Raw genomic sequence first — 12,707 nt, 5'->3', positions numbered from 1 at the left:
CTGCAAATGTTATTCCTAAATTCTGAGATTGATCAGAACCAGACTGACATGTTTTGAACTGTTATATACAATTTAAGAATTAGAACAGTAAAGACTAGGGAAAAATTGCTTTCTTAAATGAATTCTAGCTACCTCTGGGATCTGTGTGCATTTCTCCTTTTTTTCTGCACTCATATTTATTTATTTATTTATTTATTATTTAAATTTATATACCGCCCTATCTCCCTTACGGGACTCAGGGTGGTGAACAGGCAATAATAAAAATCACAATAAATATTAAATAAAAAGCCTGCTCTAAAATACCCCATATAAAAACCCCTACCAAAACACAATCAGAACTACGCCAGGCCGGCCGCATAGAATAGACAAGATAGTCACAGCCTTGTCTCTGATAAAAACACAATTCCTCCTGTCCCGGCATGTGCAGTTTTACTGGGAAGGTAAGGATTTAACAACTTATTTTCAGTGTGTGTATTTATTTGCTAGGAAGCACAGCTTCCTCCTTTAACCATTTCAGGTTGCAATTTTAATTACACTTATTTGGAAGTGAGACATGCTGAACTTAACTGCTTTTATATCTGAGCAGATCTATACACATTCCACTATTCTCTCAACAACTTGGAGGAGCCAAATGCAGTTAACATAAATAAATACAGTATGTACAAATAAATTACTAGTAGAGCTAAGTAACTCCTCAGGATTAGTGCCTTACTACAAAGAAAATTTTAATTTTTCCTTGCTGGATGTGTTCTTATTTTTTAATTAAAAAGGCTTTTTGCCGCTCATGCTATTTACATTTTATCTGAACAACTGACATGTTATAGATACAAGACAGGTGTTTGACCAGAGATACCAGTAATCACACAGAGGAGCTCTCATGCCTAAAAAGAGGCAGGTATTTATTGTAAGAACTACAATCCCTTCATGAATCTCAGAGCACCTCCCACATAATTCTTTCTTGGCTCCAATCCAGGTCTCACAGAGAGCTAGGTCTATTCTTATACCCCTATAAGATTGGGTTATGTGTCTTCTGACGAACTCTAATATTCTGAACATAAAGATGTCAAGAGTACAAAATGAAGTGTTCAGAGAAAGAAACAGTCAATTGCTTGTTAGAGTGAAAGCAGGGGGTCTACCCATTCTTATCAGAAACTCTGAAAGTGGACAGATCCAAAAAGGAATGCAAAATTCAGCTCTCTTCCTTCCCAGTGAAGTCTCCTTCCCATAGTTAGTTGACTTGCCTCCTTGCTCAACCATTCCCTTCTTGCCTGGTGCTAAACTGTAGGGTTGTGTTTTTTTTAAGCAATACCTATAATACGAAAGGAAGATAAGAATGATGAAGCGATATTGCCCTTTAATGTCATCAGGAAGATATTTATGGGCATTCCTCTACCTGCACCACAGTGATGCAGATACCAGGCTACAGAGCGGAATGAAAACCACAACAGGTCTAGGAGAGAGAGAGAGAGAGAGAGAGAGAGAGAGAGAGAGAGAGAGAGAGAGAGAGACCTATGAGACTGGGGATGAAGGCTGACCCGGAATGGGCAAATGAAAAGACTAAGCATATAGTATAAACTGTGGCAGAATTAAGCTTTCTTTCTTCTGTCCTATCTATTTTAATCCATAAAAATAGTAATCACTTTGCAAGAAAAGCCTTCAGAGTCTTTAAGTGATTTTTCTGGATCCTGAAAGTATATATTCCCTGCCAACCCTACGTTCTGACCTGTTATCCCAGACTGTCATTCTGAGACGACAAGATTCAACTAGGAGGTCAGAAACTTCCCTGTTCAAGTGTCAGGAGACTATTTGTTTTTTCTCTACATTCTCTCATATATTGTTTGGCATCCATATTGAGGATTCCATTTGTGTCAGCATTTCTTTGGCAGAGTCCAAAGTGTAAGCAATCTAGAATTCTCCGTTCATCAGTCCTATTGATATACTTGAGTCATTCCAGTACTGATTGCGGTTAGAACATTTTATTGCTTTGGTGTATCTTCTGCCTTGACCTCATCCTTCAAAGACTCTTAGGTTCAGAAAAGCTGAGTTTATCCGAGCTGCCTTCCGACCCCCAGTCACATTGGTCCTCATTTTTCAGTTCCTTCCATCAACTCGTTCTTTCCCATTCTCCCACACAAGTTATTTTCCAAACCAGCAGTAAGAAAAATCAGAAGCACCAGGAGCAGTTTGGTTCTGAAAGGAGGTCAGGCTCAGATAAGCAGGGATAAGGATTGGCCAGGGAGGAGGAGAAGGAGACACAGCCGAGGAGCCCCAGAAAGCCACAGGGATCAAGATGATAAAAGCTTCTATGGGAAGCTGTTTGAATGTTGTTATATCTGCATGGACTGCTGCTCCAGGCTTTCAGATAAGGCACTGGTAGCACGACACCCATCCACATCTTCATTTTCCCAAATGCCAGCAAAGAATTACCCTGGAAAGCACACCATCATCTTAAGATGATGCAGTAAGAGATTATCAGGCTGCCATTGCTTTCCTTTCAGGATCCCAGAGTGGATCACAGGTGTCCAATGAATGATATATCACTCTGTGTCAATCATAGTTGGGGTACAGACTGCAATAGCACCATCTACTTGCCTATAGGGGATGATAAAGGGAAAATTCAGCTTGATCCCTAGGGTGAAAAAGACTTGTCAGGTTTCCTGCACATTTCTGTTAAGGATGCATCACTTTTTTCAGTCCCCAACTCTGAACTCCACAGTTCTGATCAGGTACCACAAACACAACATCCAGAGAGAGGAATTTGCAGCCGCCAAAGGTGAGACAGAAAGCTCAGAAGGTCATGTGTTAGAAAGATAACACGAAAAAAATTTTTTGATTCGGAATGGCAAAGACACTATTTGTAATGCTTAAGGGAATAATCTTAAAGAGGTAATTGTTGAGAACCAGGGTTGAGTTACTGGGCTGGGGGGGGTCAGGGGAGATAGGGGGATGGCACTTACCCTCCTAGTGCAGTGCTGCTAAGAGGAGTTAGATGGTGAGCTGAAAGATGCAGGACTTGAAGGAAAGCGTCTGTATCCTCTGAGCCAGTAGCTGGATGAGCAGCAACAGCAGCAGTGGTGGGATAGTGCCGCCCCTGATAGGGCCAGGATGGCAGCATGTGACCTAGAGCCGACGATGAGTCAGGATTTCTAGGGAGCTTTGCAAACAGCACGTAGAGGATGGAGCAACTCGGGAAGGGAGGGGGAGATAGTGCTGCAGAAATGGGATGCCAAAAGCAACACGCTTTGCCTTGCTTCATCAGATTCGGTTTTTTTTAATTGAAATGCTTCAATCACAACTTATTGAAAGAACAGACAACCATCCACAAATGGTACCCACTATGGTTCTATCCAGGAACTATACAATACACTTCTGTTGCAACATGCCAAGATTAGTGCTAACTGGGTCAGAGCTGTACAACACAGGGAAGAAGACTCTGGAAGGCAGCTTATAGCTCTTACTCCTTTCCGTGGACTTACATATACTTGTCACTCAGTCGTTAAGTCTTCTTGAATGGTGTCTTCTGCTTCCTGAAAAATATGGGGAGAAAGAACAGGCTCAGAGTATTTCCAAATGAGGATCTTACTGTGGAATGGCAAAGCATCAGGCATACTCTAAGTATACAAGCTGCATCAGAAGCGAGTTATTCTCGATTACTATCATTATAATAGCCCAGACAGTAGATAGAAACAATATAATCTTCAGAGACACTCTCCTTGGCAAATTCTATTGGAAGTAGCAAGAGTATCAGCTCCTATTAATCTGGATATTCCACTTGAAGGAGGCATCCCCAGTGAATTATTTGCCTTTTATTTTTGTACAATTCTAGGGCATATTGTGGATTTTACAAAAAATAAACAATGAAGTACCTTTACGTTAAGCAGGTATGCTTTTACTCATCTATAAGTCAGGGGTGTGTATACTGTTGGAATAATGGAATAATCAAATTGTTTCCTACACATTTGTCTTAGCACAATTTCAAAGTTTTGTAAGATAGGGATAGTGTCCATATATAAGTGTATTTGATATTCAGTTATGCAGTCTGTGCTGAAGAATCTCCATGCACATGTTTTATTTTGAGCTACAGTTTATCACCTTTATTAATTATTTGTACTCAACCCACATCCTTGTATACTGGAGTATCTTCACTTAGTAAGATTCTCAATACCTCCTTTATAAATATTATATCCTTTGCTCAGTGTGGTTGCACCATAGTTTTATAAAATGATATTATCAGTTATTGGTTTTTTCAGCAATAATGTCTGTTTGCTTCCTCTGCTTTTTAAAAAAAATTACACCTGTAAATCTCCTGCTATATAGTATAGATAGCACCATCTCCTACTTCCTTTCATTCTGTTATGGAATGATTTATTCTGTTTCCCAAAGGCCCCTTTAGAGATAGTGACATTGTAGAACCACATTTTTATCCACACAACAACAGAATCTTTTGACTCCAGTATATTTGTAATTTCTTAAATTAGATATTATTTTTCTCTTCCTGTGCTCTGCCAACTTTGCATTTGTTTACAAATTTCCAAAGGATAGTCATAACAATATGCTGCAGAAAAATACAACATATGTTGTAGAATTTTAAAGACCACTGTAAACAATGTATTAAGAAATTAAGCTTTTATGGGCCAGATCCCCTTCATTAAATGTAGGTTTTCAATTAAAATAGATTTGTATTGCAACAAATTGATGCCATAATGGAATACTGTTAAGGATTAAGGATTAAGGTAATATAAAACGTATTATAGTTCACAAGAGCTATCCAGATGCACCATTCAAGACTAAACAACTACACAAAATGGTTTAACAACCTAGGCAAGGAATATTATTATTCAAATAGAATTCATCTCCTTCCTGTACTCATAACATATTCTCCCTGTGCCCCCTTTCAATTATGATCCATTTGTAGCACCACTGTAGACTTAAAAGAAAAATATCTAAGGCAATTGTAAGAAAAGACAAAAGGGCTTGGTCCTTTATACTTCGCATCCCTCTAATTAGAAAAAAACTAATTTTTCCTTGTCTCACTTCAAGCTCCTTCTCTCTCTCTCTTTCTTTCTGCAACTCCAACTCTTCTTCTTTTCGCCGTTGACGTATATCTGCAGCCTCATTGCGTTCTTCTTCCTCAAAGAAATCTTTATCGAGGCGCTCCAGGTGTGGGAGCAGGACCAGGGCTTCTAGACGGTATTCTGACTCATCAGAACAAGGATTCTCTAACAAGACCAGGGCTCGTAACATGGGCAGCACTTGCAACTTTTCCAATTCCTGTACTTGTGCAACTGCATTTCCCCTGCAGGAATGGGAAAGAGATATCTGCCTTACAAAATATTCCCCATTAGGAAAATAAAAATTTAAAAGAAAGCAATAGGTTCAAAAGGAAATGTGAAGAATAAATGGTGTATTTTTTTAAAAAAAGAAGTAAGAGGTTTTTTTAAATGTTTCCTTTGTGGGCCTCCTTGTACAATCATTTACTTTTAGAAGACATCTGGTGTCAGAATCTTCCCATTAAGCTATGGTCATAATAAGCTATTCTAGGCACAGAACAGACATTTAAATTTAACTATCATTAATAATAATAACAACAGCAACAGTAAAAACAACCACCATCTAGGACTGACTGGGATCAGTAGGAATTAATAATTATTGTGAACTGCAACTGTTTAAATTACAACTGTTTAAGTTACAACTGTTTAAATCACACTGTTCAGATAGATCAAATGTCTTAGAAACTTTAAAAGTCTGCTGGCTGCTACTGTTTATTTTCTATGAATCTAACATCGTTGTATCAAGGTATCTTATATCAGATCCTACTAGTAACCGGTAGTATTGTCTTCAATTACTGAATAATCATTGTACTGATATAATTACATTGAGAACAAGCTTTATATTGCCTCAGTAATGTTTGAGTGATGCTAGGAAGATTTTAGAAGTCATTAATGAGAACATACTGTTATTATGCTTTAAGATGCAAAATGAGAGTTACTGTAGTTGCAAGTAGACCTCTTGATTTTCAATGACCTTAACATTTCATTTTGAACAAAAAATGTCATGTATTATTATTTTTATAATTGCTATATGATTTAGATGCCTCTTCTGTGCCCTTGCCCCATTTCCTACCTTGTTTGGGGAGGGGGAATGAATGTGACTTACTGGTAAACTTACAGTAAATCCATTGTCCCCACTTCATATCCAAAACTTTAATCACAACTATGTAAGGTTGTCCCTGTTGCTGTGATCTAATGCAACCAATGTTATAGGAGTAATGTTCTACTACATTTTTAAAAAAACTAATGATTGATATTTGTTGGGAAGACATGGTTTAAACATAACTTCTCATATTATTTTCTCTTAATTTCCAAGGTGACTTTGATATTCTATACAGAAGCCCACACACCGTAAATTGATGTACTGAAGAGATTTCATGTTGCTTGAGAAGCCTTCCAACACTTCAATTAGATTGTCACGCAGGTGTAGAGTTGTGAGTTGCTCCAGATTTTCTAAGTCCTCTAGATGACTAATAGCATTCTGAGCCTAAAAAAGAAGATATTGTAGAGAACAGAATATCAGAGCTGAATAAGAGTATATTCACCCAATAATGAGGAATAAGAGATTTTATAAACCAGTCATGTGTTTGCAATTAATTAATTTTAGGGATATCGTTTTCCAAGCCTCATCTGGGCTTTACAATGGTAGGGGGAAATTGAGGGATAGACGGATTGCCTGCATTCCATCTAAACTCTATAGATTCTATGGCTTTAGAATCAAATCAGCATTTGCCTCTCACCTATAAATCTTTTTGTTACATTTTGCCTGATTAGGAGATCTGAATATCTTGACAGTTTGATTTTTGTGATCTCAAGTGTAATAAAGATATTGCCTAAGATGAATAAATATGCAAGAGCACAATCACATTCTTGGCACATGATATGTCATGAAATTGAATCATCACTAATGTTCCCTCCCCTCTATATTCCCCAGTGATCAATTTTAACACTGGCATTTTGTTGTTATTGTTAATTTCATGATTATGCTGTTTCTTTCTTCAAGGAGCCCAGCATGATTTCTGTCTTCCCACTCTTTTTTTAACCTCAGTATAACACTGTTAGACTGCCGAGAATGTGGCTGCTTCATTCAGTGGGCTTTATGGGAACTAGAATGGGAATCTGAACCCAGATCTGTGGAGTTCTTTGTAAAATCATTACACTGCACCAACAGAAATTGGAGTCAAGCTTGGAAAATTGTGAGCTAACGTTGGATGGTAATTCTGTATTTTAATGATTGAAATCATATCCACTTTGAAATACAAAAGATCAGACTATGCAATTAACACATCTTCTGTTTAACCCTGCCACAATCAGGCTTAAACTGTGTTTTTGAAGCTGCTATATATATTCCAAAGGAAAATCCCTTGGAGATGGGGCTACCCTTGAAGCAACAGCGACTTGGAAAAATGGATTTTAACAAAGCAAAAAAGAGAAGATTTCCATTTGCACCCCCTACCTTTCACATCATCAAGCTTCCCCGGGCTTCTCTGTAGACTATATAACTATACAACTCTGTAGTATAATTATGTACAGTTACCATGTCTAGTTTCATATATAGTGAAAAGGGTTTTAAGGACAAGTTCCCTTACCAGGTACAGGTTTTTGAGCTTAGGCAAGTAGATTCCAGCTGTAGACTTTAGACTGTTTCCTCGTAACTCTACTGTGTGCAGATTTGACAGGATATTTGGATTCAGTCCTGATAGTACCTCAATCGTGTTGCCTGGATAGGAGAACGATAGGCAGTGATAAGAGAATTAATTGTCTAGGATTCCTTTTCTGCAAAACATATAGGGAGACGTTTCCCTCTAGGTTCAGAGGAATCCTTGAGTATATACCCACTCACCTCTCAGGTTTAGGCTGACCAAACGTGGATGGCAAATGCCATCACAGTCCTTGATGTGGTTGTTGGCAAAGCTTGCAATCTGCAAGTAGGGCAACTCTTCTATGCTGGCACTGATTAACCGATTATTATCCACTTTCAGCCACAGCAAATGTCTGAGAAATGCCAATGGAGAGAGATCACGGAGCAAGTTGTCTGACAAGTCTACATACCGTAGATGGATGAAATTATGGATGAATGTGACATCTGTCAGTTCCCTGTCACAAAATGAGGAAAAGTACATTATTCCCCAATTATCAGCTTTCTCGTGCCTTCCCTAAACGTATCTATTCCATCAGGAAGTGGAATAACAGCCCGTGGCAAGGAGACAAAACTCTTAGAAAAATGGAATCAGGTGGTGAGTTACCATTATATCTGTGCACTTACTTTTCTCTGACTTCTAATTTCACAAAGGCGTGAGCAAGACCATTGCCAGTTTTACATAAAAGTGAGAGGCCTTCCTTCACCATCTCCTCATTGAGAGAGGTTGAAACCTGGGGCTGTTGGGGGGGAAAAGCACAGTCAAGAAAAGATACAAGGCAACATTATCAAGTCACAGCAATCCTTTTGTATCTGAAGAGTGAATGATGAGACAATGGTTATTTTTTTGTCTCACACATTTCCTTCTACACTTTGCATGCCTTCCTTTGCATGCATGTGATTGATGTCTTCTTCACTACAGCGGACAAGCTGGGGAATGGGGGGGGGGAGAGAGAGATAAAAAAAAATTGAGGGTAGAGATGAGTGAACTAAACCATGGGTTGTAAGCTGACAATTTTATTTAAAATCAGTATCCATTATCTCACTCAGAGATGTTCTGAGACCTGTACACATACATTTACTTTATTTCTAAAAAGGTCAGACTTGTTCACTGTTTCTTCTTTTTTGACAGGAATGTCTTATTTTATACATTTTTAAAACAGAAGCTCCTTTAGAAAGGGAACTTGTGGGTATTCTTTTGCAAAGAGCATCCTACATAGGCTATGTTAAGAACTACATTAAGTTTTTTTTAATTGCATTGATTTTGATGGGTAGAGAAAGCATTTTCCAGTTTTAATGTAATTTCAACAAATTGCTTACTGCCTGGGTTGAGGTACTGTATAAATTCCATGAATGAATAAAGGAATTATATTTTATATATATCTGAAAAAATACAGTGAATATTAACGTGTTTTACCTCTTCCTCTTCTACATCCCCTTCGCCTTCACCTTCGCCTTCCACCTCCACCTCCCTTTCTTCTTTCTTTTCTTCAACTTCTTCTTCAGTATCATTTTCATCATCAGGTTCCTCATCTGACATTTTCCAAAGTTAATGCTTTCAGGCTATAAAATAACGAAGATTGTAAGTGAATTCTAGCAAAGTGGCCAGAAACTTATTTCAATTGAATATAAACAAACTTGGTGTTGGTATTGGTGAGAAGGGCAAAATGTTCCCATTTCAGGATACCATTACAGGAGGAGGGAGGGAGATGCTTTTAGGAAACGTCCTATATTTCAGCGGGTCTTTTTGCATAATGTCCTTTTGAAGATCTTTTAAAACATCTTCCAGGCAGAGAGACTTCCAGTTTTGCATCATAGCATCACGACTGGGGGATTGAGGAGCTCCACACCTCATGGCTGGTTTCGCCCTGCCAGGAAATCCTAAATGGGTCTAAAGTCGTCCCAGAGAGATGATGAAGAAGAAGAGCCCCCCCTGTTGATCATGGAACGATGGCAATCAATCCGTTTGATCTGGGGGAAGCCCTCCAACCCGACAGGAGAAAGGCTAGCTGCATTCCAGTAACTAGCCCAAGCTACTGGCATCCTAAGTCCAAAAGCACCAGCTAAGAACAACTGTGAACAGTGTGTTGGAGCTGGGTGAAAAAATCGATCTTCTCTTCTCTATTTGAAACTAATTTCCTGGAAAAGATCCCCAAGAAGCAAAAAATCCTCCAACAGTGAGAAGGAAGGGGATTAAAATCCCACCCTTCCATAGACAGAAGTGGCGATTTAATTTTTAGGGGGGGGGGCAGAAATACATTGAAATGGACTAATATAAAGATATAATTTGGATAAAACTGAAAACTATGGAAATTGTTAAGACTTTCTATTTAAAAGAATATTGATGAAACTATAAAAAAATAACCTTTTTGTTTTAAAAGTTGGAAAATAAACAGCTACTGACATCTAGTGGTGGAACAGAGTATAGAATTACGGTTGCTTGCCTCAGAAAATGGCAAGATACCCAGAAACAGAGTACAATCTAGCCCTTTGATCCTCAATGATTCTTAGCTAAACAGAGAACAGCTGGGAAAAGAGGAAAGAAAACATACTGAGCTATCTATTATAGAATAACAAATATAATTGTTATGAAAACTGTTGATCTTTCTGGATTATAAATACCTACTGAGCTGTGATATTGAAGTTTAAGAATTGTCTGCAAAGAAACAAAAACTTTGACTTTTGGGATATTCTTCTAGGAGGAAAACATTTTGGACTGTTTATAAAGATAAGAGACATATAAGACTATAGTGTTTGGAATTTAAGACTGGTTGGTTTGATGAAAATGGAGATTACATATACAATGAAAAGTAGTAAGAAACCACACGCAGTATTCTTCTCTAAAATCCCCATTCTGGAACATCAGAGATCTGCAGGAATAACATTTCAAGACAAGACAAATATTTTTCAGGAGGAAATGTATGCTATGTTGCAACTAATTCAAATGACAATTGTTTCAAATCATAATGAGATTAAAAATAATTTTGATGATTTAAATGAGCACATCCTTAAAAAATTCTCAGAAAATGGTGACAAAGAATGAACAAATAAATCAGATAATAGAACAAAAACTAGAGGAAAGTGATCCAAAGATGGAGGCTACAAGTGAAGAAAATTACAGCTTAACACAAACAAAGAAAAATTTGCAAGATTTTGCTATAACATTCAAAATGGAAAAGGCATTTTATTTTTCAGAACTTCAAAACAAACCTGAAGATAAGAAAGAAGATTTGATAAAATGGACAACAGAGCTCTTACTTAGGAGAATCACTAGGGTATGGGAGACAAAAAATGGAAAGAGAAACCGAGGGAGAAGAAAAGTGGAAGCTTCTTAACAAATATAAATGGGAGAAACTCCCCCTCAAAAGCATCTTACCTAATTTATCTTTCCCATTCTTAACAATACTTATAAAAATACAGGAAGAATCCTATGGCAAACTGAATACACTGACTTGGAAAGCTGTTTGGCAAAAGAAAAAGGCAAGAGCCAAACTCAAAAGAGATGATTTGACCTACCAGGTGGAGTACTACGTGACTGTTTGAACATGGTTCAAAGAATAGTTAAATTTTGGATATGAGTGGGCTCTATAGTAAGAGAGGTATGATTTATAAGCAGTATACTATATCTTTATGATATGGGAAATGTAAAAATAATGGGATGATCTAAATCAATGAAATGTTTTGGATGTTTAAATGTAATCAACTTGGAGAAAATTATAATTGATAAGTAATGTTTTGAATACTGAAAGGAAACTAAGCTTAAATAAGAACAGGCCAGAACCAAATTTAAGAGAGATGATCGGACATATCAGATGGAAATACCATATGACCAAACATTTGTCTGAATATGGTTAAAAGAATAGTCAAATTTTGGATATGAAGGGGCTTTATAGTAAGAAAGATGTGATTTATAAGTAGTATAGTATTTTTTATGATATGGGAAATGTAAAAATATTGGGATGATTTAAATTTATGAAATATTTTGGCTATTTAAATGTAATCAATTTTAAGAAAACTATAACTGACAAGAAATGTCTTGAACACTGAGGGGAAACTAAGCTTAAATAAAAGTTCTGAAAACAGGACTTATAGCGATTTACACAAGATGTTTTTTTTTGCAAATGTAAATGTAAAATAAGCTGATTAGAAAAGACATTACATATTGATGTTATTGTTAAATATTAGAAAAATATTTATATTCAGATTCGTATGTATTGATAGTACTAAGAACTATATTTGCTCAATGTTGGTAAAACGAGAACACTATTGGAAGAAGAGAGGACTAAGGAAAGGTATTTTTAGTTAGCATCCTAATTATGAAAACATAGAAATTAACTATTATTGACTGTTGTTAAATATATGAATCAGACAACACATTGTTTACTAAGTACTAAAGATTGTTATTTAAAAAAATAAAATAAAATTTTTAAAAATAAAATAAAACATCTTCTAGGCAGCTGTCATGTGGACTAGAATCTTATCTTGGCCAACAGCCTCAGAAATCTATTGGAGCGCAACAAGAGGGTTGAAGTGACAATTTTGAGGCCAACTAGGACACACGGTAGGAAGGCAGATATATAAATAATGAAACAAGGACTTCATGGGCATGTTTCAAATAGTCCTACAGCAAAAGAGAAACTGAAGCCCTTGCACCTATCTGCTCCCCGTAAAAGGAGAAAACCGACAGATGCATTTTATTACATACCGTGGACAGATGTTGCACCGGTTGATTTTCTATTACTGTTGCCCACCTGTGCTTTTAGCGTCCCTATTCTCGTGAAAACCAAGGCAACCACCCCTAGCCCTTTAGCTCCACCTTCTGCCCAATTCACGTTCCTTCAACTCTTCAAGAAGCGGTTACCTAAATAGTTACTACTATCCACTCCCAGTTGCTGACCCGGTGCAAGACTTAGCCGCTAAATGTGGATTACTTGGTTGCTAGGGCAACTCCGGAGGAGGCGGGCTCTGTCATCGCGGACGCCTTTACTTCTTCGGCAGCCGCCAAATGACTGCCAGGT

At 37.4% G+C, this 12,707-nt stretch overlaps 1 protein-coding gene across 1 annotated transcript; it reads right to left on the bottom strand.

Moving 5' to 3' along the window:
- Positions 1–3,270: 3,270 nt before the first annotated feature.
- Positions 3,271–12,528, bottom strand: LRRC23 (leucine rich repeat containing 23). Its single transcript, XM_015814061.1, has 8 exons — positions 12,395–12,528; positions 9,107–9,252; positions 8,317–8,429; positions 7,894–8,147; positions 7,640–7,770; positions 6,401–6,537; positions 5,035–5,296; positions 3,271–3,527 (listed from the first exon to the last, which is right to left on the bottom strand). Exons 2-8 carry the CDS (start codon positions 9,227–9,229, stop codon positions 3,486–3,488), a joined length of 1,062 nt encoding a protein of 353 aa, XP_015669547.1. The 5' UTR covers positions 9,230–9,252; positions 12,395–12,528; the 3' UTR covers positions 3,271–3,485.
- Between the last annotated feature and the right edge of the window lie 179 nt (positions 12,529–12,707).

This window comes from Protobothrops mucrosquamatus, unplaced genomic scaffold, assembly GCF_001527695.2.
Source record: "Protobothrops mucrosquamatus isolate PMUCROS unplaced genomic scaffold, P.Mucros_1.0 scaffold212, whole genome shotgun sequence".
Taxonomy (NCBI): domain Eukaryota; kingdom Metazoa; phylum Chordata; class Lepidosauria; order Squamata; family Viperidae; genus Protobothrops; species Protobothrops mucrosquamatus.
This window is presented reverse-complemented; position numbering and strand designations above follow the sequence as displayed.